Source organism: Pteropus alecto, unplaced genomic scaffold, assembly GCF_000325575.1.
Source record: "Pteropus alecto unplaced genomic scaffold, ASM32557v1 scaffold311, whole genome shotgun sequence".
NCBI lineage: Eukaryota > Metazoa > Chordata > Mammalia > Chiroptera > Pteropodidae > Pteropus > Pteropus alecto.
The window spans coordinates 247,489-274,457 of record NW_006431916.1 but is presented as its reverse complement, the minus strand read 5'-3'; the positions used below and the strand labels follow the sequence as shown (position 1 = coordinate 274,457).

The following is a 26,969-nucleotide window of genomic DNA, read 5'->3' as shown; positions in this document are numbered from 1 at the left end:
TTTCCCTGTACTTTAAATTCTAATTCATTGCGACAGCATGACATAGTAACTTCTTTAAAGTTATGTACATGAATTATGTATAAGAATATGTGGAATACAAAATCCAACATTAGAACACTATTTTAAATTTATACCATTTAAAGTGGTTTTTCAACCAACAAGCTTATTAAATAAAATGCTAATAGACCATTTTTAAAAGTACATTTTTTCACATTTTAGATTTCTAATTAAGCTAACGTTTAAAAGTATGTTTAAGAACAAGCAAAAATTAAAGCTATAAAACTTTTAGAAAATAGAGAGTATCTTTGTGACTTGGGATAAGCAGTGATTTCTGAGGACACAAATGCAATAACAAAAAAGAAATGATAAGTTAGATTTCATCAAAATTAAAAAAGCATCATGACTAAAAAAATATTAAGAAAATAGACTACAGACTGGGAGAAAACATTCACAAAATATATGACAAGAACTTGTATCTAGACTATCTAAAGAATGAATACCTGCAACTTAATGTTAAAAATGCTTGAGTAGATATTTCACAAAGAAAGATATATCAATGACCAATAAGCACAAAAAAGTATTCAACATCATTAATCATCATGGAAATGCAAATTAAGTCACAATGAGCTATCACTACCCACCCATTAGACTGACTAAAATTAACACTGACAACACCAAATGTTAGTGAGAATATGGAGCTATCAGTGCTGTCATACATTGCTTATAAAAATGTAAAAATGGGACATCGACCAGACTGGTTTGACAGATTTTTAAAAACAGCTTTATTGAAGTATAATTTACAAATAATAAAATTTATCCATTTTAAGTGTGCCGTTCAGTGAGTTTTGGTAAATGGATATAATCATGAAACTACCAACATAATCATTATTTCTATTTCACTCATACCCATTTATATCGTAAGTCCTTTCCTTCTACCATCAGCCTAGGCAACCAGTGTTCTTTCTGTCAATATAGTTTTGCGTTTTCTAGAATTTCATATAAATAAAATCAAACATGTAGCATTTTGTGTCTGGCTTTTTTACTTAGCAAAATATTTTCAAGATTATGTTGCATTTTAAAATAGGCAAAAGATTTAAACACTTTACAAAAGAAGGTAAACGAATGACCAATAAGCATACAAAAAGATATTCCATGTCACTGGTCATGAGAGAAATACAAATTAAAACCACAGTGAGATAATTTTTTTAAGTTAAACCTACACTTACTATATAATTCATCCATTTTACTCCACAGTATTAATATGAAGTTTTCAATGACATGATGCCGAGTAAAAAATGATTACATTTTTATGAGTTCTAGAATAAGTAAAACTAATTGAATTACTTTTCTGTTGCTGCCATAACAAGTTACCAAAAACTGAGAGGCTTAAACAACAAAAATTTATTATCTTATAGTTCTGTAGGTCAGAAGTCTAAATCTTGGTCTCATCAAGATACTGGTAGAACTGCATTCTTTTCTGTAGGCTCTCCGTAGGAAGCATTTCCCTGCCTTTTGCAGTTTGTAGTGGCTGTCTGCACATTCCTTGGCTCTTGGTCTCCTTCCTCCATCTTCAAGCCAGCATTACATCACACTGACGTCCTCTTCTGCCTCCCTCTGCAACTTTTGAGGTCTCTTGTGAGCCTATTGAGTCCATTCAGATAATTCAAGATACTTTTCCTATTTTAAGGTCAGCAACCTTATTTCTATCTGCAACCCTAATTCTCCTTTGCCATGTAAAGTGACATATTTACAGGTTCTAGGATTAAGGCCTTAGATATATTCAGGGACCATTATTCTGGCTTCCATACTCATGTAACATGAAGAAAATCCAAATGGTGGTTGCCTCTTAGCACACAGTGGCGGGGTGAGGAAAATTGCTTGGGAAGGGATGTGTGGGAATTTTCTTGCAAAGTGGAAATGTGCTATATCATGATAGAGGTTTACGTTACAAAGATGTATTTATTTGTCAAAATTACACAGCTAGGGTATCCGCGTTTCAATGTATGTACATTTTACCTTAAAATAAAGAGTACTGTTAAAAATAAAAACAGTTTGAAGGGGGCATTGGAAATGGAAGGAATAGATGAAACAAGAATGGCAAAATGCAGATACTTTTGACGCTGTTAATGAGTACCTGGGAGCTCATTATATTATTTTGTTTACTCTATTTTAATTTGGAATTTTTCATATCAAAAATCTAAAGAATGCTCATTTAAATAGTTAAATCTCTAAATGCCATGAAAATATGTATTAATAAAATTGCATCTGAATTATTTCATGTGTTAATTTTTAGAATATCAAACTTTGCAGTAGCAACTAAAGTCTCTTTTTGGCAGCCACGAAGAACTGTACTCAGGTCGCCCTTATGGAGCCCTTGATTCAGGTTTCAATAGTGTGGACAGTGGTGATAAGAGATGGTCAGGGAATGAAGTAAGTGTTTCTTCTGTTCTGTATGTTGTAACTTCTAATTAATGGGAAACTAAAATGACGAAAATGGAAAGCCACTTAATTGGATTCGATTTCTCATTACATAAAATATAAAAAAGCCGAGGGAGGGGTAAAAATCCCACATACTCATACCATCCACAAATGGTATTATGTTACTTTACCATCTTTTTACCACATGTGTTTTACATGTTTCTTACCTCATTTTCTTATATAAATAGTTTTATATCCTGGAAAGCCAAGTGGGAACTGAGCAAGTTACAGCTGACGCCTGAAATTTGAAGAGCTGGGTAATCTTGGGCGAAAGTAATAAAAGCAGTGCTAGAAGATGAGAAAATAGAACTATAGGCTGATGGGTAATGAATGAGATGGAAACCTTACTGAAGAATATCCACATGCGCAAAATAAATGACTTTTTTTAGTTAATTATATCATTTTTCTTTAATTAGTATTCTATTTTCGTTTTAAAATTACAGTTATAGTATTTTAGCTATAAATTGGGTTAAATGATTAAATAAATTTTTCTTAGGAAAACCTACCATTTATAACATTGTTTCATTGGAAGTTCAAAGCAAATTAATTTTAGACAACAGCCTTTTTGTAATTTGGAATTTCTTATATATTTATGTTTAGGTATGTGTGTACATAATTTTGGCTCTATCCATAACAGATATATATGTAGATACTTTAAATTTGTGTACATATGTATGTTTATAGAGTCATATATACCTTTCTGTTTCTTTTTTTTTAAATTGTGGTCAACTGTCCATAACATAAAATCTACCATTTTAACCATTTTTAAGTGTATATTTCAGTGGCATTAAGTATATTCACATTGTTGAGAACCTGTTACCACTGTGTATCTCCAGAACTTTTTGCTATTTCTTCTTAAATATAAATTTTAATGAGTTTATATTATATCCATGTTTTAAATACTCTGTAGTCTAAAATTTGAAATGATTCGTTTAATGTTTCTGCTATTTTTTTTAAGCCTACAGATGAATTTTCAGATCTGCCTCTTCGAGTAGCAGAAATTACTAAAGAACAAAGACTACGGAGAGAAAACCAGTTTCAAGAGAATCGCAGTAATTTAGTAGTAACAAATGGTGGAGGTAAACATAATTTTTTATAATTACCTCAAAGCATTTTGAGAAGAAAAAATTCCTCAAGTGATTTTCTTTCATCTATAAACTGCTATAAAATATCTATAGTGCTGACCTCTAGAAAACAATTTTCTAAATAGAAAATCTTTGTTCTAGTTATGGACAACAGTTAACAGTATCTGTTTTATCTCCAAGTTCACCCTCCTTCTACCTTTTCTCTTCTTTTGAGTTGATTGCGTTAGGTTTTCTGCCTCCCCACGTCTTCAAAGAGATATGATTAAACCTCAAACCTAAAACATGGGAGAAAACCTGAAAAAAGATGTACCTTTCGATGTTTAAAAATTATTCTTCTTCTCATTGTCTCACAAATTCAGACTGTCTTATTTAAAACAGTCAAGAACTATTCAAAGAAAAAAAAAATTAGAGGTCTGTATTCCAATAATTGCCATCAGTTACTGTATTCTTTAGTAAATTATGACTAAAATTTTGGGGGAGCCTATTTTTGTTGGTGGCCGTGGAATAAATAATAAAGGCTTACATAATTTAAACTTCTCATTCCTTCCACTTTCAGAATAGCAAATGTTAGGGGAAGGAAAGAATGCAATTTAATGTCTTTAATTGGCTATCTAATTTGAATGTTTTTTCTGGGGGGGGTGTGTGTGTGGTGGACAGTGGAACACGATCTGGATCAGATTGACTACATTGATAGCTGTACTGCAGAGGAAGAAGAGGACGAGATCAGACAGCCCAAGGGCCTGGATTCAAACAGCCTCAGTTCACAGTTTATGGCATATATTGAACAACGGCGGATCACTCATGAGGTAGGACATACATTAAAGCCTAAATATGTTGCTAATCCCAAAATAAATAGTTCATGATAGTATAAATTTCTGTCATACCAGTGATTTGTTGGTTTAGGCCTGATTATTTGTTTTACTATGTTCAGTTCCAATTCATTACCAAATTTTTCAGATTTAGTTTTAAAAATCAGACAGTAAGCTCACATAGGGTTTAGGTTTATTGTTCAAATAAAGACAGAATCTAGAATCTCAAAAAAGGAATTAAAGGAGTCCTGTGAGTATCCCATCCCTCTGAAGAAAATGCAAAGGAATATGATGCTTTTCATTCTTGTTCTTAGTGCTTTTTTATTGTTACTAACTGGTAAATCAAAGTTTAATCAGTAATTAAGAATTGAACAAAACTGATGACTTTTGGAGCAACATACAGACTTAACCATAGAATTTTTATAATGAGCTTAATTATATTGGAACTTTTATGCTCAAACAGAATATGAATTGTTTGTCATTAAAATTCTTGGGTGTCTCTTATAGTGGAGCATTGAGTTGCCTCATAAAACAAATGAACATTCAGTTCACTGCAGAATCTCTGCCAGTTCCCCTAGGATCTCAAATAGAAATAGCATTTGACGTATCTAGTCAGCATAATAAAATGGCTCAACTTCAGTATGTATGACGTTAATGTCTGGAGTTGGTCCCAGGCTCAGAGCAGGAGTTATTTGAGAAGTACTTGGGGCCTTTTTGGAGAATGATGACATAGAGAATAATCATTTCAAGTGGGACATGTTATGGAGTGATATTACCATTCCTTTAAAAAATCCTTTGGTTTTCCTATCTGAAGGCTTTTAATACAGTAATTTTTGTTGCTGTTCAGAAGGCATTCTTGTATTTAAAATTGGGTAAAGTAATATAAATCAAAGTCCTGCAGCCCAGAGATAGCAGTATGTACCAGGTGATTAGTGAAACCACTTGTGGTTCAGGCTATAAACATCTCTGTTAGAGCAACAGCTTTGCAATAAAATTAAAATTAACAATGCACACTATAATCTTAACGGGAATCCTTTTTCCTTCCTTGTGGTCTTTCTCTTTGATCATCTTATGGTTAAATAGGCTGTATAAATGAGGTGTTTCTACTAAAAATGAAAATGCCTATTATACGATTGGTAAAAACATTATATGATTTCTTTAGTCCATTGTATTGGCTAGTTTATAATAATATGTTTTTTTAATTCCTACAATCTATTATGTGTGGTAGTCTTTATGTCATTAGGCTCTTTATAGCTTCTCTGTCATCAGGCTTTCTAAAATTTGGCATCTATAAAAAACGAAGTAGTGGTATTTTAGATGGTTTAATAACCAGTGAAGAAATTTTTTTATAGTCTTGAATACTGTCTGAAAATGGGTTGTTAAAAACTAATCTACTTGAGATTTTAAATACTGCTGCTATTTAATTTTATTATAGTACTTCTCACATATATAGAAGTATTATGATAAAATAGGGTATGACATATTTATAGAATATGACATATTTATTTTAAAAATTAAACCAATGTCACATTGATTTTGGCATGAAAATTGCATGTACCTCTTGCAATAATTTTAAATAATTGTAGTGTTATAAAACCAGGGTGATAAGTCACTGACATTAACATACTAGGAGATACATTTGTTAATTTTAAAAGCCACATTCACTGAAATGAGAATAATTATTCTCTCATCAGGATTTTAGAATTATATCTCATTTTATATGATCCTCATGCCCAGAATTTAAGAGAGTCAGCTTTAGTCCTTTAGAGTAACTCACCAAAGAAGATTTATATTTATATGTGATGTACTTATTTCTTAGAGATATAGTTTTACATTTGATGTTTGGATATCCTTTTTGGATAAGCAGTTTTCTTTCCTTTCAGGAATACCCATTTTGATGATTATTTTTGGTGTTGAAATAAGATTGTATTGTTTCTATAGATTCTCATTTGACATAATACATACTGTGATAACCTGTAAGCTTCTACCTTTGATTTATTTCATTTTTCAGTATGTAGTACATATTACTCAAGTCAGTTTAATTTTCCTCAGTAATGTTTTTTTAAATGACCTTTACCCTTCAGTTTAAAAATAAGTTGCCAATATTTCTTTTTTAATGTCATTTTACCATAAAAAGAAATTACTTTTTGTTTTGTCTTAATATTCCACCAACATCCCCAGGACTGTATATATGACCAACATAAGTAATAATTTGTGGTGATGAAGAAGAAATGAAATCTGCCCAATGAACTGCCTATTACCAGCAAAAGTCAGGGTAGGTAGGGTAGGTAGGAATTTCTGTTCTAGATGAAAGTTTGTTGCTAGATGATCTCTAAGATCTTTTCCAGCTTGAATATCTTATCATTGAGTAAATATTACTGTGTGGTAACTATAATTTATATAATACAGTGAGAAGGAAATTTATTTTTTTGAAAATAACATGTTTGGATTATGAATAGTTTTGTGTTTACCAAGACAGTAAAAAACCCTAAAATGCTTTGAACATAAAAACTCACATTTGAAGATTTTGTTAAAATGTTTTTTAGCGTAATATACATATCCCTAAATGCCAAATTCAATGTGAACTGTGTAATCACAGTGTTCTTGATAAGCATATTAAATTGATTTATTTCTGCTTTTTTGCATAGGGTTCACCAATTAAGCCAGTACCCATGAGGGAGTTTCAAAAAGCAGAAGATGTGAGAAGATACTCACATCAAAACAGGTTTGAAAGACCAAGTCTACTTATTTGTTTTTGTCTTAAAACTTAATATTAAGAGCATGAAATGATTTTGGTTTTGTGCAGATCTGTGTATAATAAAGATGTTTACATACTGTGTGTTTTCTGTACTATATGTTTAGAGCCGAATGATAATGTGCCTTTGTGCTCATGTAATAGCAAAACAAGTAAAACTGATTTATTGATTCTGAATTCAGATCACCTAAATCACTACTTGTACAGTTATTTGAATTGAAGATACTTAATAGCAATGAGATTTTTTATGGTGATATGTCTGGATTTATGCATAAAGAGAGCTAAATGAATGTCGAGAGTCCTGAAATATTTTATACTTAAACTTTTGGCTATATAACAGAAAGACAGAAACAGCAATATGTATCCTCATTCCTATCTCAATTGATACTACCTTTTCGCTACACTTAGTGCCGCATAGACTATTTCTAAAATTAGGTTGACCATTTAGAGTACTGCTTCTTATTCTTGAATTCCAAAAAGTTTCTTGTCATAATTGTATCACAATAGTTGAAAAATACTCAGCCTTTGGTTTTTTGCTTCCTCTCTTTTTATAAAGTCTTAAGTAGTAGACTTCAAATGCCTATTCTTAAACAATAGTAAATTTGCTGTGTAGAAAGTGTCATACATAGTTTTTTACTTACACTTGACAAGATATTATATTTGCTTAGAGGACTGAGATATAGATAGATCAAGTAAATGGGTAGAATAATTAGAGAAACTTATAACTTGGCCTTTTATAGTCTTATCAGTTAATTCACAGAACTTAGTTAAATTTCATATCTTTGAAATTTATCTCAAAATGGCTTTTTAGTTGCCATGTCTACTTAGACTGAGGTTTCGATTTCTTGCAGGGATTTCCTATTACATTCCTCCACTTTGAGTAGACCTAGGCTTTCTTTATCTCCTGTACCTCTTACTTCCTACATCCATTGTAAGTAAAACTCAAGATTGCTGGGATTTAGTAAGAACCCTCAAGGTGAAAGCCAGCTTTTTTGCTCAGTTGTCTTATGTATTAATTTTCTAATACTTCTGTAACAAATTACCACAAATTTAGCAGCTTAAAACATCCATTTATTATGTCACAGTTCTGTTGGGTAGAGGTCTAGACAGGCTTGTCTGACTTCTTATCTGGAGACCCTGAGGGGAGAATCCCTTTCTGGGTTTTATACAGGTTGTTGGCAAAATTCAGTTCCACACAGTCGTAGACTGAGGTCTCCATTACCTTGTTGGATTTTAGCTAGGAGTCATTTTCAGCTTCTAGAGCCTGCCTACATTACTTAGTTCATGGCTCCCTCCATTTTCAGCCAGGAGTCGAGGGCCAAATCCTTCTCACATTTTGAGTCTCTGATTTCCATTTCTGCTGCATCTCACAAACTCTCTTGCCCTCTTCTTAAGGCTCATGTGATTATATTATGCCCACCTGGGTAAGCTCCAATTTAAGGTCAACTGATTTGTAATCTTAATTTCATCTGCAAAGTCCTTGTGACATGCATTCATTGGAGTAACACCAGGGGTAGAGATCATAAGGGCTAAAAGTCTGCCTATCAAACTTTAATGCAGAGTTCCTGTTTTTACTTCTTTTTAGAATCTATGGATTCTTTATTTTCATGGCATTTCAGCAGTGCATTTTAAAAGATTATTTTATTCAGCATTTTAGTTGATTCCATCAAAGAGTCATTTAGAGTGTCTAATCGGCCACAGTGCAAGAAACCGAAGCCATGATTACAGTTGCCTCTCAGTAGCCATAGAGGATTGGTTCCAGGACTACTGTGGATACTCAAATGTACAAGTCTTAGTCAGCTCTCTGTATCCCCAGGTTCCATGTATGTGGATTCAACCAACTGAAATGTTGATTGAATCCTCGGATGCAGAGCCCTTGGATATAGAGGGTCTATTGTACTTTTAATTGGGTGTTTCAAATCACTAGACCTTAATAGTCTTTGGATAAAGACTTTATACTTTATTCCAATAACCAGTTAAGGTCTAAAAGAAACACATACAATTGACCTTTAAACAACACAGGTTTGAACTTCATGGGTCCACTTATATGTGAACTTTTTTCAATAAATACCAGTACTATTTTTGATCCGCAGTTGAGAGTCCATGGATGCATTGATTTACACCCTTTTATATAGGTGACTTGAGCTTCTATAGATTTCAGTATCCACGGAAAGCCTGGAACCAGTCTCCCGAGAATACCGAAGGACAACTAAGTTTTTGAGGAACTTATACTCAAAAGTTATACTTGGATTTTTGACTGTGTGCAGGGGTGGTCAGTGCCTTAACTCCCACATTGTTCAAGGGTCTACTGTGCTTCATTTATTTAGTTATATATTTGCTAAATATCTTCTGTATGCCAGCTACTTTTCTAGGTATTGGGAAATAGCTGTGAATGTCAAAGTTCCCCTGTCCTCTTAGAGCTTACATTCAAATGAAATCATGAATTAGAACCTAGAAAAACAAAATCACCTCAAAATGACTGGCAGCTGTCTGGCTACCAAGACTTGTCTATAACCTGAATAATAGGTTAACCAAAAAAATCTTAATCCTCCAGTTACAAAGACTCAAAGGAATTGAGTTAGTTTAACAGATTGCTACTTGCCCATTAATCATTGCTAAAAAGAAATTACTTTTTTTCTACCAATTAAAAGGTTTTGCTTGAAAAGCATATTATTAAAACATACTGTCAAATCAGGGCACGTAAACCCACTTGAGATGGGTTTATCTGGTCCTTTCTACTTTTTGGTCTACTTCATCTACAAATGGCCAATAAAAGCTATAGGAAATGTTAACAGTGAAATTAGTAATTTTGGGACAGAGTTGCAGTTATGCCTCTTACTCTAAATATGTAATCATTAGAATGTGTTTTTTTATTTTCCTTTTTAGTTTATATTATCCTCGTTTTATAAATGAGGAAAATAAGCCTTAGAGAAGTTAAATAACTTTCCTAGTTCATTGAATTGGGCCAAACCATGGAGAGACTGGTCTTGGTTTGTGAGGATGTATATGAATGGTGGTAGATTATTCCCAAAGCAATTATTAGGCAGTGCAAAGCATGTACATAGCTAAGCGTGTTTCCCATTGCCTCTGTTATTTTCTGAGGGGTGAGCATCTAGGACATGAATCTAAGCGACCTGGGCAAATTGAGATGTTCACCATTCAGAAGAGTAGGGAATTATAGGCTAACTGCCTGTTTATACCAAGCAGCCATGTCAGCTATTCAAAAACAACATCAACTCCCATATTCAACAGTACTCTGGTGCTAAGCAAGTTCCTTCATCCAGGTGTAATGTCCAGGCTCCAAGCCTTGAAGTTCTTACTTTGGCAGCATTGGGGGAATCCTCCCTTATTTGAGCCTGTGCTTTCAGATGTAGGAGTTTTTCGTTTATATCCACAGTCAGTTACTATTAAGTGACAGGCCTTGGATTCAAACTGAGTCATGACTAATTATAAAGTCCATGTTTTTAACCACTGTACCATATTGCTTCTCGCAGACTAGTATGGTTCTGGACTCACTCATTTCTCATTCTTTATTGGTTATATCCCAGTTAAAAATCTTACCCTAATTCTCCATTCTCCTCCTTTTACCTTGAAAACTTTTGTCTAAAGATGCACTGATTAGGGATGTTAAAGGTTGGCAAGGATTAGTAAAAAGTTAAGGAAGGTTTTCCCCGGCTTTAATGTCATTTTAAACTTTTTCATGGAAGTTATTAAGTAATTTATTCTGTTTTTTTAAAAAATTAAAAACATAATTTATTCTGTCAATAACTTATTTTTTTAGTGTCTACAAATTCGCCCCCCTTAATTCCCCTCTCTCCTCCACTTTCACCCCTGACCTGTGGATGTTGCCGCTTCCCCTTAAGAAGTAGATCTCTGGGCTAGTTTATAATAATATGTCATGAATGGGGCGTCCCCTCCCACATGAATGGGGCATGTACCCGGGGCCTAGCACACCTGGGGCCTGGCACCCCCCGGCGCACTCGGGGGACCTGGTGCACCCGGGGCCTGGCGAACCCAGGACCTTCTGTGTGTAAAGCAGGCATGCTAACCCCTACACTATGGAGCCACCCCTAGAAATTTTTTTAAAAGAATTTTTGGAATATTTCAAAGATTTAGAACTAATATTAGAAAAAAACTTGGAAAGAAAAAGAATAATACTGTAACTCTTTTGCTTTCTTATATATTTTTAAAATTCAGGAAAGAGTAAGGTAGATCAGCGTGTCTCAACAGAGCATAGCACCACTCCCCCAGGGGATATTTGAACATATGTTTATGTGTTGTGGAAATTGGTTGTCACACTGATTATAGGTGTTACTGGCTGGCATTAAGGCCAAACTATCAATAATGGGTAGGACAATTTTGTACAACAAAAATATTATCTGAAATGTCAGTGATACGTCCATTAAGTAACATATTCATAGATGAAAAGGTCATGCAACATGAAATGTCATGACACCAAGGAGTGGGAAAGCAATGATAAGCCAACATTACCACCTGGTGATTAAATTAGAGGATAATTTAAGTTCTCAAATGTCTTCTTCACTGCCACTTTTTTCTCACATGCCGTGCTTCCCTCTTTGCCTCCATTTTTAACTTTTCGCAATTTAGTTTTTACCATCTCAGGTAAATTTTTTGTGTGTACCCAGATGCTTTTAAATCTTTGTGCTCTTCCCTTTCTCCTTCCTAGATTCTGTTGCTATAGAATAGGGAAATGTGGTTTAGTAGAAAGCACTAAATACAAGTCAGGTACCTTGAATTCTAATCCAGGCTCTGTCAATAAATTGCTATCATTAACCTCTGTGGGTCTCAGTTTTTTCATGCTTAGTAGTTAAGCATGCAAACTGCTACAGAACCAGATACATAAGGATTCAGATCTTAACTCCACAACTTACTTTGTCACCTGGGGGATGTTACTTAACGTCTATGCCCCAGTTTCTCAATTGCAGAATAAGGATTGTAATAGTTCTTACTCCATAAGATCATAAGGTTATTATGAGGAATAATTGAGAAGTATTGTGTGTACTTAACAGAGCTGCAGGAATGTTAGTTTCTATGTGCCTTTGAAAAATATTGCCCAAAAAGTGGCACAAATCATCATCGATAAATGCAAAAGAAGTATTGATTACACACATACATCCAGAAAAAAAAAGTCCCAATTTTAAAGAAAAGTGAGATTCTTAAAAAGACCTTTTCTAAGAAGATCTCTATAGGTTGGGATTTTTGAGAAAGGCATTTAAGGATTTAATATATGATAACTGAAGAGATCTTGTTAAAGAAAAGATTTCATGGTGTATTAATTGGGATGAGTGTCCTGAATTCTAGGTTGAAGAATATTATTATTAGTAAGTAATAAGAAACTATATGAATTTCGGAGGATTTGTTTTAGTTTCCCTAATAACACACTGATTTAATGCATTTAAATCAGCCTGACAGCCTAATTAATAATCGTAGTTTAAAATTTTCAGGTCCTAAATGTTACTGCTCTAATATTGTTAGTTTCAAAGACACAAATGAGTGACAGAGACTTGAAATTCTAAATCCAGATCAGGAAAAAGATAAATACCAAACTATAAGAATACCAATACAACAGAAGCAAGTTTTACTATTTTTTTAAAGTATCAAATTAGGTTTCATCTTTTTCTTAAAAATAAAAATCCACGGAATCTTTACATTTGTTATTAAAATTGTTTCATCAGTTGAGGAGTAAGAGTATTTTACAAGTACAGTTACCAGGTTCTGCAATATTCCAGATTTCTGTTGATAAAATGGCTTTGTGTATAAAATGATCTCTGTTTACATGTCTTGTTTCAGTCATTGTAGTAAAGAAAATAATAGTTATTTGTGGTATAAAGAAATGATAGTGTTTGAATAGTGATCTCAAATAACTATCATCAGCACTGGCTGACACAGACAGTTGTTAGCTATCTATAGCTTGATCAGTGATACCACGTGAAACATGAGTTGGAGGTATCAGGTATTCCTGTAACTTAATTTAATGACCTGGGCTCAAGTTTACAAAATGCATTTAGTCTTTCAGTGCTGATTAGACAGTTTGTCTATTGATTAATAGAAAGCTATTAACATTAACAATGAAGTTTCACTTGTCTTTTATATATCTATATCTGTCTGTCTTCTCAAAGAGTTTTCTTTTTTTCTTTTTTGGGTCAGGGTTCCAGTCGAGCCATCTTCTCTCTTGTCACTATCACCAAGTCATAATCAGGTAAAAATATTTTCTGTTTTAGTTTTGATTTTTTTTTTAACTGTGATGGTTTTCTTCTTTTATAATACCTAAATTATCATTAATTGCCAGATAGCTACTTCACTCCATCTCTTCGATTATACAATTACTATAACGTGTAGCTGATACTTGCTAACAGTATTTTTAGATACCACACAAATAAATCTTTACCCATATGATGGCTTTATAGTACATATAAGAACACAGTACAAAGATGAGAAAAGATTAGCAATGAACAAACACATTTAAAGAAATGCTAGGTGGCAAAGTAAAAGTTGGGTCAGCAGTAGTTCCCTAAATTGATAAGGATTATTGATAAGTTGGATTTTTATCCCCACTTGCATTTGCAAACTAACTTTTGTTCCAGCTATCACATACAGACTTGGAACTTCATCGGAGAAGAGAACAATTAGAGCGCACTCGGAGAGAGGCACAGCTTGCTGCCCTGCAGTATGAGGAGGAGAAAGTTAGGACTAAGCAGATTCAGAGAGATGCTGTCCTGGACTTTGTCAAGGTAAGTCCTTTGAATGCATTTAATAATATTCCTAAAGTTCCTTAGAAGTGCTTATTTGTTTTGCTGAGGCCGTCAGTTTTTATTGTCTTAATTAAAATGTTAACTTTTTTTCCTCATAAGAAATCTTGAATAAATAATGTAACTGTTTCCTACTTGTGATTAGATTAATTGTCCTCATGTAGATAAACCTGAAAACAATTAGAAGTGATGATCTTGCTCTTAGGACAGTATTCTCTTCCTCTTAATTAGCAATCTGTCATTAGACATATCACTTTACTGTCCCCCTGCCATTTTTTCAATCTCTGGTGCATTAGTAAAATTAATAATATTATGAAAATGAAAGTGTCAAATGTAAACTATTATTATCTGAACCTATCTCTGACTTCCTCACTGTGCAAAAATTTGTGTGGCTCACAGGTTTAATACTTCAGAGTCATCTTGTGATTCCTTTTTGTTCACTCCACACTTACTCAGTTAACTATCCCTGTTAATCTTTCTTTTTTTCTTTCCTTCTAAACATTTTACGGCCTGTTTTTTGTTTTGTTTTGCCTGTATTACTTAAGTCTTTTTGTTCTGAAATCACCTTGGATTTATTTCTTCATAATTAAAAAATTATTTGTATTTTTGTTTATTTAATATCTGTCTTTCCCATTTATCTATAAATTTCCTGAAGACAGGAACCACATCAGTCTTGTTTATTCACTGTTATATCCCTAGATCTTTAGCAGGTCTTAGCCTATAGTAAAGCTTAATAAATATTTGTTAAGTGAATGAAACACTTTTGTCCTCCAAACTCTTTCTAGCTTGTGTTTTATAACTGTAATCAAAGATCATCTTCTTTAAGTACCATTAAGTATCATACACATGATAAATTCTTTTTTAATTTTTTCAAATGTATCAGTCCTTGGTGATCTCTGATGCTCAGAGAAGATAACAATTTGCCTGAGGTTAAATACTCAGCTAGTATGGGCAGAGTAAGGATTCTAACCAAGACAGGCTGAACAGAAAGTGGAAATAAGGCTAATGGAAAGTCGTTTATTTTTAAAAAAAAAAAAAAGACTGGTTTCAAACCCTACTCTATGATCACAATGCTATACTACTCTCCGTAATAGTAATAGCTAACACATACTATGTCCTAAGTGCTGTTCTCTCCTTTTTACATAAATTGTAACTCATTTAGCTTGCCTTCTATAGAAGTCATATAGCTATGAAGAGATAATGATATTGTAAATAGTCTTGATTAATTGTGAGATTAGAGTTTTTGATCTTGATATATTCAGCAAAAGAGAACAGTTGTAAATTCTTAAGTAGGAGAAAAACATGAGAGGAAAGATAATTCTGAAAAACTAATCTATTGATGTTGAATATGTTAGAAAGAGACTAAGAAAGGAAGAAAATGAAAAAAATTGCAATAATTAGACGAGGGTGCAAAATAAAGGCATAAAACTAGATAATTTCTAAGATTCCTAAGGAGAAGCAGTGTTGCTTAGAATCAGGAATACCTGAATTTGAATCCAGCTTTGCTTCTCAGCATGTGCTTGACTTTTGGTAAGTTGCCGAACCACTCTGTGCTTTTAGTGTGTAACATATGTGTAACATTTCCTCATATGTGTAACATTTAGCTATTAAATATTAACTATTTCATAATTATTGTGAATACATCTAATACTTTTATTAGTATGGTGAGTGCTACACCCCCTACCAAAACAATGGATTTTAAAAATTAACTATAAAATTTCAAGAGAAGCATCATTATGTCTTATACATAGCTATGTGGTGACTTTTGAATAAATTATTGAAGATGAGTTTAAAAAAAGGAGGAGGAGGAGGTCCCAAAGCAAGATTTTGAGGTTAAAAGAATGGTTTTAATGGGTGTCTAGCATTGTGGAAAGAATAGAGGATTTGGAGTCAAAAGACAGTAGGTGCAAATCTCAGTTATGCTGCCTACCATCTTTGCAGCCTTGCACATACCACATAACCTTGCTTATCCTCAATTTTCTCATCTTCAAATGATGTGATTATGATGATTATCTTACAGAGTAAGAAGAATCACTTAAGATACTATGTACAAGTACACAATGTAAAACGCTGACTATATAGATAATATTGTTTGACATGATAACAGAAATTAGCAAATTGGGGAAAAGAGTCAGTTAGTAAGGGAAATTGTGAGTTAGTTTTTGAATATGTTCAACATGAAGTGAGAGTAGTGTTTCCAAGTAGAGTGTTTCCATAGGCTGTCGAAAATGCAAAAGTGAAATTTGGCTGACAAGAACTAAAGCTGTTAGCATTAGAGTGACATCTGAAGCCATTGGAGAAAGAGAGAATGATTTCACTGAGAGAATACAGTGAGATATTACTACTTTGTGAATGTGTTTGTATGCATGTACATATAAAAACATAGTTTTTAAAAAATTTCTGTTTATAGATGCTTATAGAAATATGAAAATACTAGTTGTCATTTTATTGCTTTTCCTCATTTAAATTGTAAGTTATTTAAAAGGAAGGGCAACATCTTCTAACCAGTAAATCTAGAAAAGTGCTGCACACAGATACAGATATTAATGTGATTATTTTAGTAAGTAGAATTTATCATTTCTAGTGTTCCAGATGCTAACCAACTTTCCTTTTTTGGGGGGGTATCGGGGGGTCTATAGCAAAAAGCACCACACAGTACACAAAAACAACCCCCCTTAGATGGCGAGGTAAGTCTATATAATTACCTTTTCTTTGGAATTTTTTATTATTGCAATGAAATATTTGATGTGTGATTATCACATGTTTTCAGTGATTAATATATTGCCATATTCTCTTTTCCCCTCACAAATTCTACTTACTAGGGAGAAAAAATACAGGCCAGGGAGTTTGTCAGAATCTGTAGATCAGGGTTTTTTAATGTTATACAGGTCCATCTGGAGATTATTTGTTTCCCTCCCCATCCTCACCAGAGGTGTCATCTCCCTCACCCTTTTTCATAGCATACTGTGTAGTGAGATAGTCCTGAGAAGGGTTATCTGGCGCAGGTGAATGGTGTCCGTATTAAACAATCTACATAGTATTTCAGCTTCACTGCTCATTACCTAAGTGTGTATGTTATTGATTATACTTTGTACACATTAGTTTTATAACATTTAGTACGTTTTCATTACAAGTTAACATGTAAAATTGTTTAACCTTTTTAAAATGTATGCACTATTTCGATTATGAAGCTTACTAAATGAATACTTTTATTATAGTTGGCATTCTAATTAACCATTCTCCTTTATCTTTGCCTTCTCATTTATTCAATTTATGATCATTATTTCCTCAAATAATGCATAAAAGCACTATTTCATGTGAATCTTGAGTTTGCTTTTCGTAAAGTAAGTTCTTTGAAAGCCTAACACACGGGGCTTTACAAGCATCAATTTTCACAGCAGTGTTTTTAAAGCATAAGTGTTTCTGGAATGGTAAAATATATTGTTGGAAATGTTTTAAATTATCAATTAGAAAGTTTTAAAAATATTATTGGATATAATAGTAACTACTTTTTGTTTATATGAGAACTTACACATTGGTATAATACCTGAAAAATTCACTTAAATATTTTCAGTTGTCTTGTCTTCACATGGTAATAATTCTGTACAAACTTTTGACAACCAAAGTTAGATAAGTTAATGCACTCTTCCTTTTTTACTCCATATTTTCTTCTTGATGGTTGTTCTGGAGAATACATTGTCTAAAAACTAAAGCTTCTCAGGAAAATAACAGTTTTAAAATTTCCAGTTATATTTTCGTTTTGTCTGAGAAAGGTAATGTGAAGAGACACTTAGACTAGAAATCATGACTCTTGAGTACATTGTTTTTAAATTTGTCATTGGCTCACTAAATGACCACAGAAACTTATATTATTGCTCCATCTATACTGCAGCTTTCTGAATAATAATAATAATTATTATTATAATTTAAAATGGCCTTCAGCCATTTTTAAAACACATATTTCAGAAAAATAATCCCTATCCCCTATTGCTTTAGAAAGTTGAGGCAATTAGATCATATTTGAAGTTATTTAAGCTCTTCAGAAGAAAATCATTACTCAGCATCAACTTATTAGCTATTATAGTACATGAATTCCAAATGATAGTGAATATAGTCCTATATGTTAATATCTTCACAAGTATGTCTTAGTATGTCTCTTTGCTTCTGTATTTGTGAAATACGTCATGTGTGTGCATAGTTTGTTTTTGATATTGCTTCATTTTCTCCACCTCTCCAGTGTCCCTTCCCATCCAGAAGGTCTCAGCATACTGATGATAGTGCCTTGTTAGTGGTAAGAGCTTTGCACAAAATGATTTTAAATCACTGTGTCCAGATATTGGAGATTAGTTGGTGTGCATTCAGAAATGATCTGTATACCATAAAACATGATGGTCGTCATTACTAAATGCTTTACAAATAGCTAGAACTGTTTTTCTGCGTTACTGTTCATGATTTACCCAGTGTTCCAGTGCTCTGCAGCTATGAATCAAATATCTTTGTTAGTGTTTCCAAAAGTAAAATAGTTGCACTAAGAACCTTATTGGCTTTGTATGTATATTGGGAGAAAAAGGCATAATGTATTAGTTTTTAAATGTCATTTCTAATTCTAAGTGTACTTACTTATTAATCATTAATTTGGTTCATGAGTCACCTGTGTGTTAAATGGATTCCCTTACTCCACAATGCTAATTTTACAACTGTGTTTTTGGCATCCTGTTTTATCATCTGTCTTAAGCTACTGAAAATCCCAACCTTTTAAAAAATACTAACATCTCAAGATTATCCCTCCCTGCCCATTTTTCAAACTCAGGTGAAAATGAGTATAACATGAGAGCTTTATTGAAAGTCTTACATCAGCTTTGAAAGAGAATTCTAACCATTTACATAATTACTTTCCCCCATCATGTTTTATGTTATTTTTTCATGGTAATAATTAAAACTAGCAGTTCAAAAATCTACTGTCTCTAACAATTCTTGTCTTATGTGCTATTGTCGCCATTGTGCATATTACTACATGAACTACATACTTTAATATGAGATTCCTGGTACCTAAACTTCCTATGTTCAAATTTCTGCGATCAATCATCATTTTCTTTGAGATGGATAAAGCATATCTTAACTGGTCAGTCCTATAGATAAATATAACCACCAGCCTCTGTAATTTTAGTGGAAGTTAATTGGTATAGAAGTAACTGATAATTTAAATTAATGCAGGAAAATATTAAGAGCCTATGATGATTCATATTCTTTACCAGAATTATCTCCTTCACTCCTCACAGCAACTTTAATGGTTAAGGTTAAACATACCACCATTTTACAAATGATTACTGAGGCACAGACTGTCTTATCCAGACTGCGACTTGTCCAAGGTCAATTGCTAGTAAGTGCCAGGTTGAGTTCAAATATAGATTTGGCTGACTGGAGAACCTACGTTAAACACCATGCTGTATTGCCTTTCATACTATCCTATAATTTCATACTTTCCTATAATTGAAAACAATTTAGGAAACCGAAGGTGAGATTTAATAACACATAAGTGATAGAAGTGTGAGTGCCCAGACTTTTTTGTCAAGGAAAAAGTAGAATTTGAAAAAACAACAAAATCCCCTTAGCATGGAATTTAAAATCGCCTTCAGCCATTTTCAAAACACATATACTTGTATTAATGATCAGTATTCTTGTCACACCTAAATTAGATGGTCTTTTTAAAAGCAAGAGCCATGTCTCACATATTTTTATGTGCCAAATAGTATCCAACACTGTGCAGAAGAGTCATATGTTAAATCATACCTCTGATCCTCTCAAAACTTCTCTTCAGTGGATTCCTATGGTAAAATAAAGTCCGTACTTCTTAACATGGCCTACAGGCTCCTTCAAATAAAGTCCAAATTTCTTAACATGGCCTATAAGCTCTTGTATATTCCTATATATTTATGACTGCCACCTCTATCTATCATCTCTGGGCTCATGCTATACCAGCATTTTTCAGCTCTTCAAAAATGGCAAGCCCTTTTCTACTTCAGGACCTTTGCAAAGACCTTTCCCTCTGCATGGAATGCCTCTTCCTCCCTGCATATACCCCTTGGTTAATTTCTACTCATCTATCAGGTGTCAGCTTAAATGTGACACCTTTAAAACGGCTTTTCTGGAACACTCCACCCCCAAATCAAGTTTATGTCTCCACTGTTACTTTTTTCTTCATAGTACTTTTAGGTGGGTATTGATTATTTTACATCTCTCCCCTGTTAGACGACTAGACTGTAGCTTCATAGGCCCAGTGGTATTCTCTATTGCATTTACTTATGTATGCTTAGTCCCTATCATAGTTTCTTGGATACATTAGGTGCTCAATAAATATTTCCTGAATGAACATGTAAATGTTGTGCATCTAATGGTTGATTGTTCATTGAATTGTTTCTTGATGAAAAGGTCAGATGGTATAGCAAGATAAATGTTGAATTTGATTTAAAGACTTTGAAATATAGAATTTGAAATGAGTATTAGTAATGGTTAATGTCAGTTATACTAACATTCTCTTAGGGCTGGCCTTCTTCAGGCTTCTGTTGCTTTCATCTGTGTCCTGTCCATATCTATATCCCATCTCTAGATACTAGAGAAGTGCGTATTTCACTTCCTCTTCCCTTCACTCCTTTTTTTCCTTCTTTGCCAACATAATGGCTTTTAGCTTTTTTATATTTGAGATTGACAGTAATTCCAGCACATTTGATTATAAGGAGGACCAAGAAATCTAAACAGGTGACATAGGCACGTTGTATTAACGTTGTCACGGTCTTGTTCTTGACTGCATTTCTTTTTCACTTTTTTTCTGCCTTAACATAATGTTGCAGTGTGTGTTACATACTTTTCTTTTTTTTTGAAAACAAAAAGACATTGCTGTCCATCAAGTCTTATGAAAAATAATTGTATTTATTTTATTGACCACCTGCACACTTTTTTTTCTAAATACTCGCATGTGTTATTATTCTGCCATCCCATGATTCAGATACGTGTGATCCCAATTTAAATTTCTTTAAATTATTTAACTTATAAAGCCTTTGATATCATTAAGCCTTTAGCATTTTGTTGTTTTAATAGGTACAGTATTATGCACCACCCTTTGTGAAAGTCGTGTCTTCTCTGATTTCCACTCATCACCAAATGAAAAAATTGTCATGTTTTGAGCAGCTTTTATCTGTAATCAAAATATGTACAATGACTGTCTCTAAAAATCTAACTAATCATATGTAGGTTGGTGAATGGGTAAAGGATTTAAAGAAGGAAAATTCTACTTAACCTCTTAAAGGTTATTTGGACCCTCACAGAGGCAGAAATTAAATGCTGGTTCATCCTTAAGGTGTGATGCAAAAATCCTCATGTCCTGTCTTCTCATATCAAAGACATTAAATTGAATTATAATCTAATTTGGATTAATATTAAAAAATATTGTTCTAAATCATGTTGGTTTTTGCTCAGTTAAAATGAGCTCTTTGACTGCTCCCCGCCCCCTTCATAGGAACAGCACAGGATTCGTTAGTTTCAAGGCTGCTTTGCTAAAGAAATTGTGATGTGATCAGTTTTATTTCAAAATAGAATTATTTTCAATAAATTATGCCTTTTATTTCTCAATTGATATAGTATGAGGTATTGAAATAGTTTGAATTATACAGGTAAATAAACTTTTATAAATTATGGATTTTTTCCTCCAAATATCTCTTTCTGCCCTATCAATATCCTAGTAAACCATTTGAAAGTTTATCAAACTGAAAGTAGAAACAGAAAGTTTCTAATTTCACTGACCTGATCTGCCTGCCTGCCTGCCTGCCAGACATTTTGCTAACATAAATGCCGCCTTCTGTTTCTTCTGTTTCTCTTGAAATTTAGTCGCTGTCAGGGTTGAATCAAGTGGGCTTTGCTGCTACCGTGCCTCATTCTTCTGCCTTCGTGCCTCTTAAGGTATCTCTTGTTACTATAATTCATCAACGTTGGGAAGTGGGTATATAGTGAAGGTCTTAAGTTTTCCGGTGGGTTGGTCTAACAGCAGGCAATCTGAAATCTAGGATTGCATGAAATAAACCCAAGTTTATAAAACTATTTGAGTTTAACATTAGTTTCACTTGAAATTTGTTGACAGTTTTATCATGCCAGACAGTCATAAAGGCTGTATTAATTCTTTATATTCAGGTTCTGATTGAAATGTCATTCTAATTTTCTTATTAGTGATTATTTTTTATCATAACTTCTTATTTTGCTTTGGTTAATATGCAATATCATATTCACTCTGTGGTTTAATATACATGCAAAATAATTTTAGTTCCAGTCCTCAAAACTGTTATTTTCAAAACCCTCTACAGTAGAGGTCAGCAAGCTGTGGCCCCCTAGGCTACCTGTTTTGGTAAACAGCCAGTCCTGATTATTTATGTATTGTCTGTGCCTGCTTTCATGCATAACAGCATACTTGCAACAGAGAGCACATAGCCTGGAAGCCTAAATAAGGAACCTGTAGTATATTATTTTTTTGAAGGCCTCTAGGGATAGTAATTCCACATGTGTCATCATACAATACATAAGAAATGATTAATAATCCCCACTGTCAAGAAGGTCCTCTCTTTTTCTAACTTCTGTCTTCCTGTAGTTTACACTTGTTTTCTTTCTAGAGTGGACATTTTCTAGTAAAAAGCAGTCTTTATGCAAGAATCCTTGTATTTGAAAATTATTTTGATGCCATCCTTGTCTTCTCCCTAAATAAACTCTGATCCTTTTACATGGCTTTCCTGGTCTATCAGTCTTTATGAACTTTCACAAGTTCTCTGCCTTCCATTTTGTCTTCACAGTTCCCAATGAGAAATATATCCCTCATTAGAGTTTGCCTGGTGCTGAGCATGAAATGAGCGTTTTTCACGACTTACTTTGAGCTTTAAGTTGACTTTTTTCATTTCGATATTAATTTTGTTCAGTATCCACTATAATTCTAGAGTTTTAATTATATTTCTAAATGATAATTAATTTCCATATCTTGTATCTTTTGTTTTCCTAAATACTTAATTTTACTTTTTTTAATGGTGACATTGGTTAAATTAATTTTACTTTTTGAACATTTTTACTTCTCTAATTTACCAGAATACTTTCATATTCTTACATCATGTCCTTCTAAATGCTGACTCCAACTTTTATAACATCTGTAAACCTGACAAACCTCTCTGATGCTATAGATACCTGATGACTTCTGAAAAAACTATAATTTTCTTCTGTCTTAACCCTTTGTTAGCCTTTCTCAGCTAGGTTTCTTATTTGAAAAACAACATAGAAAATTATCTGAGGGACTGTTTTCAAAATTCTCTCCATTCCAGATGTACAGGAGAGAAGCTAATTAATTCCACTCGTTGGATACCTTAGGGCATTAGGGCTTATTGTCTCCCAGAATCATTTTTGAGAAAGGCCAAATGTGAATGTCAAAAGTTTTGTAGTAAGTCGAACTTTTCTAGCAGACTTGCTACACTGTCAGATGATTAGTTTAAAAAGATTTATTCTTTGTTTTTTGGTATCCCAGTTACTTTACAGCAGGTATATGCTATATTTAGGCATGATTTTATTTCTTTTGTTGCTTAACCAGACATAAAAGTCGAGTTCATGTCAATTTCCACTTTTTTGGTCTCCAGTTCTCCACGAGTTCTCAGATATAGTCAATGGTTGGTGAGTGATTTGAACCAATTATTTAGTAATCCTAGAATGCAAATCAATTAGATTTAATAAAAGTACATTTTTTAAGTCATCATTTTACAAGTCCCCTTTATTCTGGCTTTGTTTTTCCTTACACCCAACTGTGATAATATTATCTTTTGGCATTTTTGGAGGTTGAGAATATTTGCTGCCATTCATTGGAATTTTTTTCAGCTTTTCTCAATTAATTTTCTGTTAACGTTTGTCATTTTATTCCTTACTATACTTAAATTGCTAGCCTGACTCGTGCTAATAGGTCTTTTTAAATTTTTTAAAAATATTTTTCCTCTATACCTGGAATAATCTTTACTTTTTGTTTTTCTGTTTGTGCCATTGGTCCTCGAACTGGTCTTTGTTTAACTAACTAGCTTTCTCCTTCCTAACTCATATTCTTTGAAATAATTTTCTTTTGTTTCCTTATAAACCTAAGAGGGTCAAACCAAGGATTGGTTACCACAAAATTGTCTTCCAGATCTGTCCAAGAATTTTCTTAACCCCATGGCTTCTTGTTTATTTACTTAAGCAGTCAAAATTCCCTGTCATCATTAATTTTATCTGACTCAACACCAACTAGAGATAAAAGATTTCTGAAAACATTGAAACCAAAGGGGAGAGAAAAGCATGGGAGCAGATGTGTCTCTGTGTGTGTGTTTTAAAGTCGTTCTGTTAATTCAAAAATATGTCTTGGTTCTTACATCATAAAGTTATATTTAAATTATTGCGTATAACTAGATGTCAAAGCCTGAAAAATTGTTACTCTAGCTTTTCTTCTACTCTCCTGCCAAGTCTTCAATATCTCTAACCCAACCAATTAGCACTTCTTTTTAAATTAGCTTATCTGCATTTCCCCCTTTTTAGGTAAACTTAACACCAGTTGAGCTAGCTCTTCTTTTTACAGTTCCTTTGTTTAAAGAATTAAAAACATCTCACATCTCGGACTCAAATACCATTCTGGAAATACGACTATAATCTTTTTTTTTTGAGAGCCCTAGAAAATTTTAACAAGGGCCCCAAGTGATTCTAGGTTTTTGTTTGTTTGTTTGTTTGTTTGTTTTAACACCTACAGCACCTGGTATTTCTAGGTGGTTTCCCTTCCAAGTACTAACCAGGCCTGACCCTACTTATTAGCTTCCAAGGTCAATGAGATTGGGCACATTCAGGGTGGCAATGGCCACAGACGATTCTAGGTTTTGATTAAAAGTGTCATTTGGGGAAGCACTTTTAACCTTCATTGTGTGTCAGATGACATATATAATAATATTAAATCACAAATCATGTAACCGAACAAAAAAATAGTTTCTTTATATAAACTATTAATAGATACCTAAATAAAATATTTTTTTAATGAAATCATGTGTATATAGTTGTATTCATAAAGATAAGTGCAGTAATCAAAAGCTCTACAACATTAACAGCAAATCCAAATACAAAGATATTCCTCTAAAGTCCATGTTTTATCAAGCTTCAGAACAACAAGTCTTTTAGTTCTTATACATTATTCTGTATCCACATTCTCTGCATCTGATTGGATCTCTGGATTTTATTTCATTTTCTGTGTGACATCCTCCACAGATATATATCAAGTAGCTCCTGCTTTTGGGGTTGAATGTCCTTCTGGGTGTCCATTGTTAGTCCTTAGCATGGAGAAACTCCTCACTTTCCTCTTCCGAACAGATTCTATCATCTTTAAACACCTTATTTCTTAACTGAAATGAAGAAACCTCCATCACTCTTTTTTAACACCTTAAATTGTATTCCGTGGGGGATGGGAGGTGAAACTACATAAGAAACTATACCAGAAAATTATTATTATAAAATAAAAATTTGTTCTCTCCAATACATTTCCCAATAAAGTTTTCTGCCTTGAGATGATCATTTTTCACAATCATAGGAAAGGCCAGTTCTAATAATAGAACTATCTTTAGAGAATGCATTACATAAACCTTGTATCTGTAGAACTAAATAAAAAGGTTGACCTTAAAAAAATAAAAAATTAATTCATTACTCTGAATTCTCATTTCTAGACTTAATTTTGAAGAAGAATTGTACGTTTTTTTGTTTTGTTTTTTAATGTCTACAGCACCTGATATTCCAAGGTGGTCTCCCATCCAAGTACTAACCAGGCCCGACCCTGCTTAGCTTCTGAGATCAGACGAGATTGGGCACGTTCAGGGTAGCATGGCCATAGACGCATGTTTTTTTAATAATCCCAAAGTTTCCATAAATGTAGAGAGTACCTCTTCATGAATAATAATTATTGATGAAAATCTTATCTCTCCACAGAATGATGACAGATCTAATGCTGTATCAAGTTCACCAACAACAGAAACAGGTAACAGACACAGAGGTGTAATTAACCACACAAAGATTATAATGCTTTACCAGGATTCTCCTGATAAATTACTTCTTAGAGAACTGTGTTTTCCTTTTCTGAGATGTGAAATCAGACACAAAATTGGGAACTTTCTACACATTTTCAATTTTTTAATGTAACTGGTTGTTTAACTACTCAGCCATTTGATATGAACAAATGAGCGTGAGCTAGCAGTGCTATAAGTTTTCAAGAGACTGTATTTGATATATTAACATTCATTCTGTCTTTATTGATATACCAAAAATAACATGATAATTAAAGTACATACAAGCAGCCTTCCTCCTGTCAGTGTTACTTTTCTGTACCGGATTTTGTATTAATAAAATTATTCTTTTATATCATTGCCACATTTAAGTCAATTTTTTCTTTATTTTCCATTTATTGAACTTTTGTGACATATCACAGTTTCCTTGCTTGTTACTATATTAAGTGTTTTTCCATTTCCTTTAATTTTGCTTTCTATGCTGATTTAGTTCATCATTCCCCTGCATATTGTTTTCCTGCTGCTGTCCAGAGAAACCAGCCTCAGCGCCCTGAAAGTTTCCTTTTCCGAGCAGCTGTCAGGGCAGAAACAAATAAAGGTAGGAGGTAGTGACTAAAAGGTGGTGGTGGGTGGGTGGGTGCGGGTTATATAATGACATTAACTGTTATATGCTTTTAAACATCTATGCTGAGATGTCACATTGGCAAAAGTTTTAAACTCTGCATTTATCTGTGATATTACATTTAAGCCAGAGAATCTTGTTTGAATTTGTTTTAGTGGGAAAGTTTCTTAGTACCACCTAAAAGCAGATTATAGTGTTTGAACAAATAACACTCTCAGGATTTCAGAGAATGTTCCTCCTCTCTGTAATGAGCTCTTTCTCAGATTTTTTTTGTTGATAAAAACTGTTTTCTGTGTTCTTAAAGAAATGAGTCAGTAATTTTTTAAATCTACTTAATTCTCATGTTTTTTTAATTAATATGACAGATTTTTACCTG

The 26,969-nt window shown here is 33.2% G+C and overlaps 1 protein-coding gene and 1 pseudogene across 9 annotated transcripts in view; one reads left to right on the top strand and one right to left on the bottom strand.

The window, feature by feature from the left end:
* The window catches only part of LRCH3 (leucine rich repeats and calponin homology domain containing 3), a 97,834-nt gene that overhangs the window by 53,667 nt on the left and 17,198 nt on the right, over positions 1-26,969 (top strand). For 2 of the 9 annotated variants that reach the window (XM_006906135.3, XM_025041845.1), the window contains exons 7-17: positions 2,337-2,430; positions 3,437-3,557; positions 4,221-4,369; positions 7,021-7,097; positions 13,296-13,347; positions 13,733-13,879; positions 16,537-16,584; positions 18,135-18,188; positions 21,779-21,850; positions 25,898-25,946; positions 26,462-26,569. In XM_006906135.3, coding sequence (XP_006906197.1) covers positions 2,337-2,430; positions 3,437-3,557; positions 4,221-4,369; positions 7,021-7,097; positions 13,296-13,347; positions 13,733-13,879; positions 16,537-16,584; positions 18,135-18,188; positions 21,779-21,850; positions 25,898-25,946; positions 26,462-26,569 — 971 coding nt within the window. The remainder of the gene's footprint in view (positions 1-2,336; positions 2,431-3,436; positions 3,558-4,220; positions 4,370-7,020; positions 7,098-13,295; positions 13,348-13,732; positions 13,880-16,536; positions 16,585-18,134; positions 18,189-21,778; positions 21,851-25,897; positions 25,947-26,461; positions 26,570-26,969) is intronic. The other 7 variants (XM_025041847.1, XM_025041848.1, XM_025041849.1 and 4 more) reach the window with 7 other exon arrangements.
* Positions 25,686-25,804, bottom strand: LOC112473701 (annotated as a pseudogene).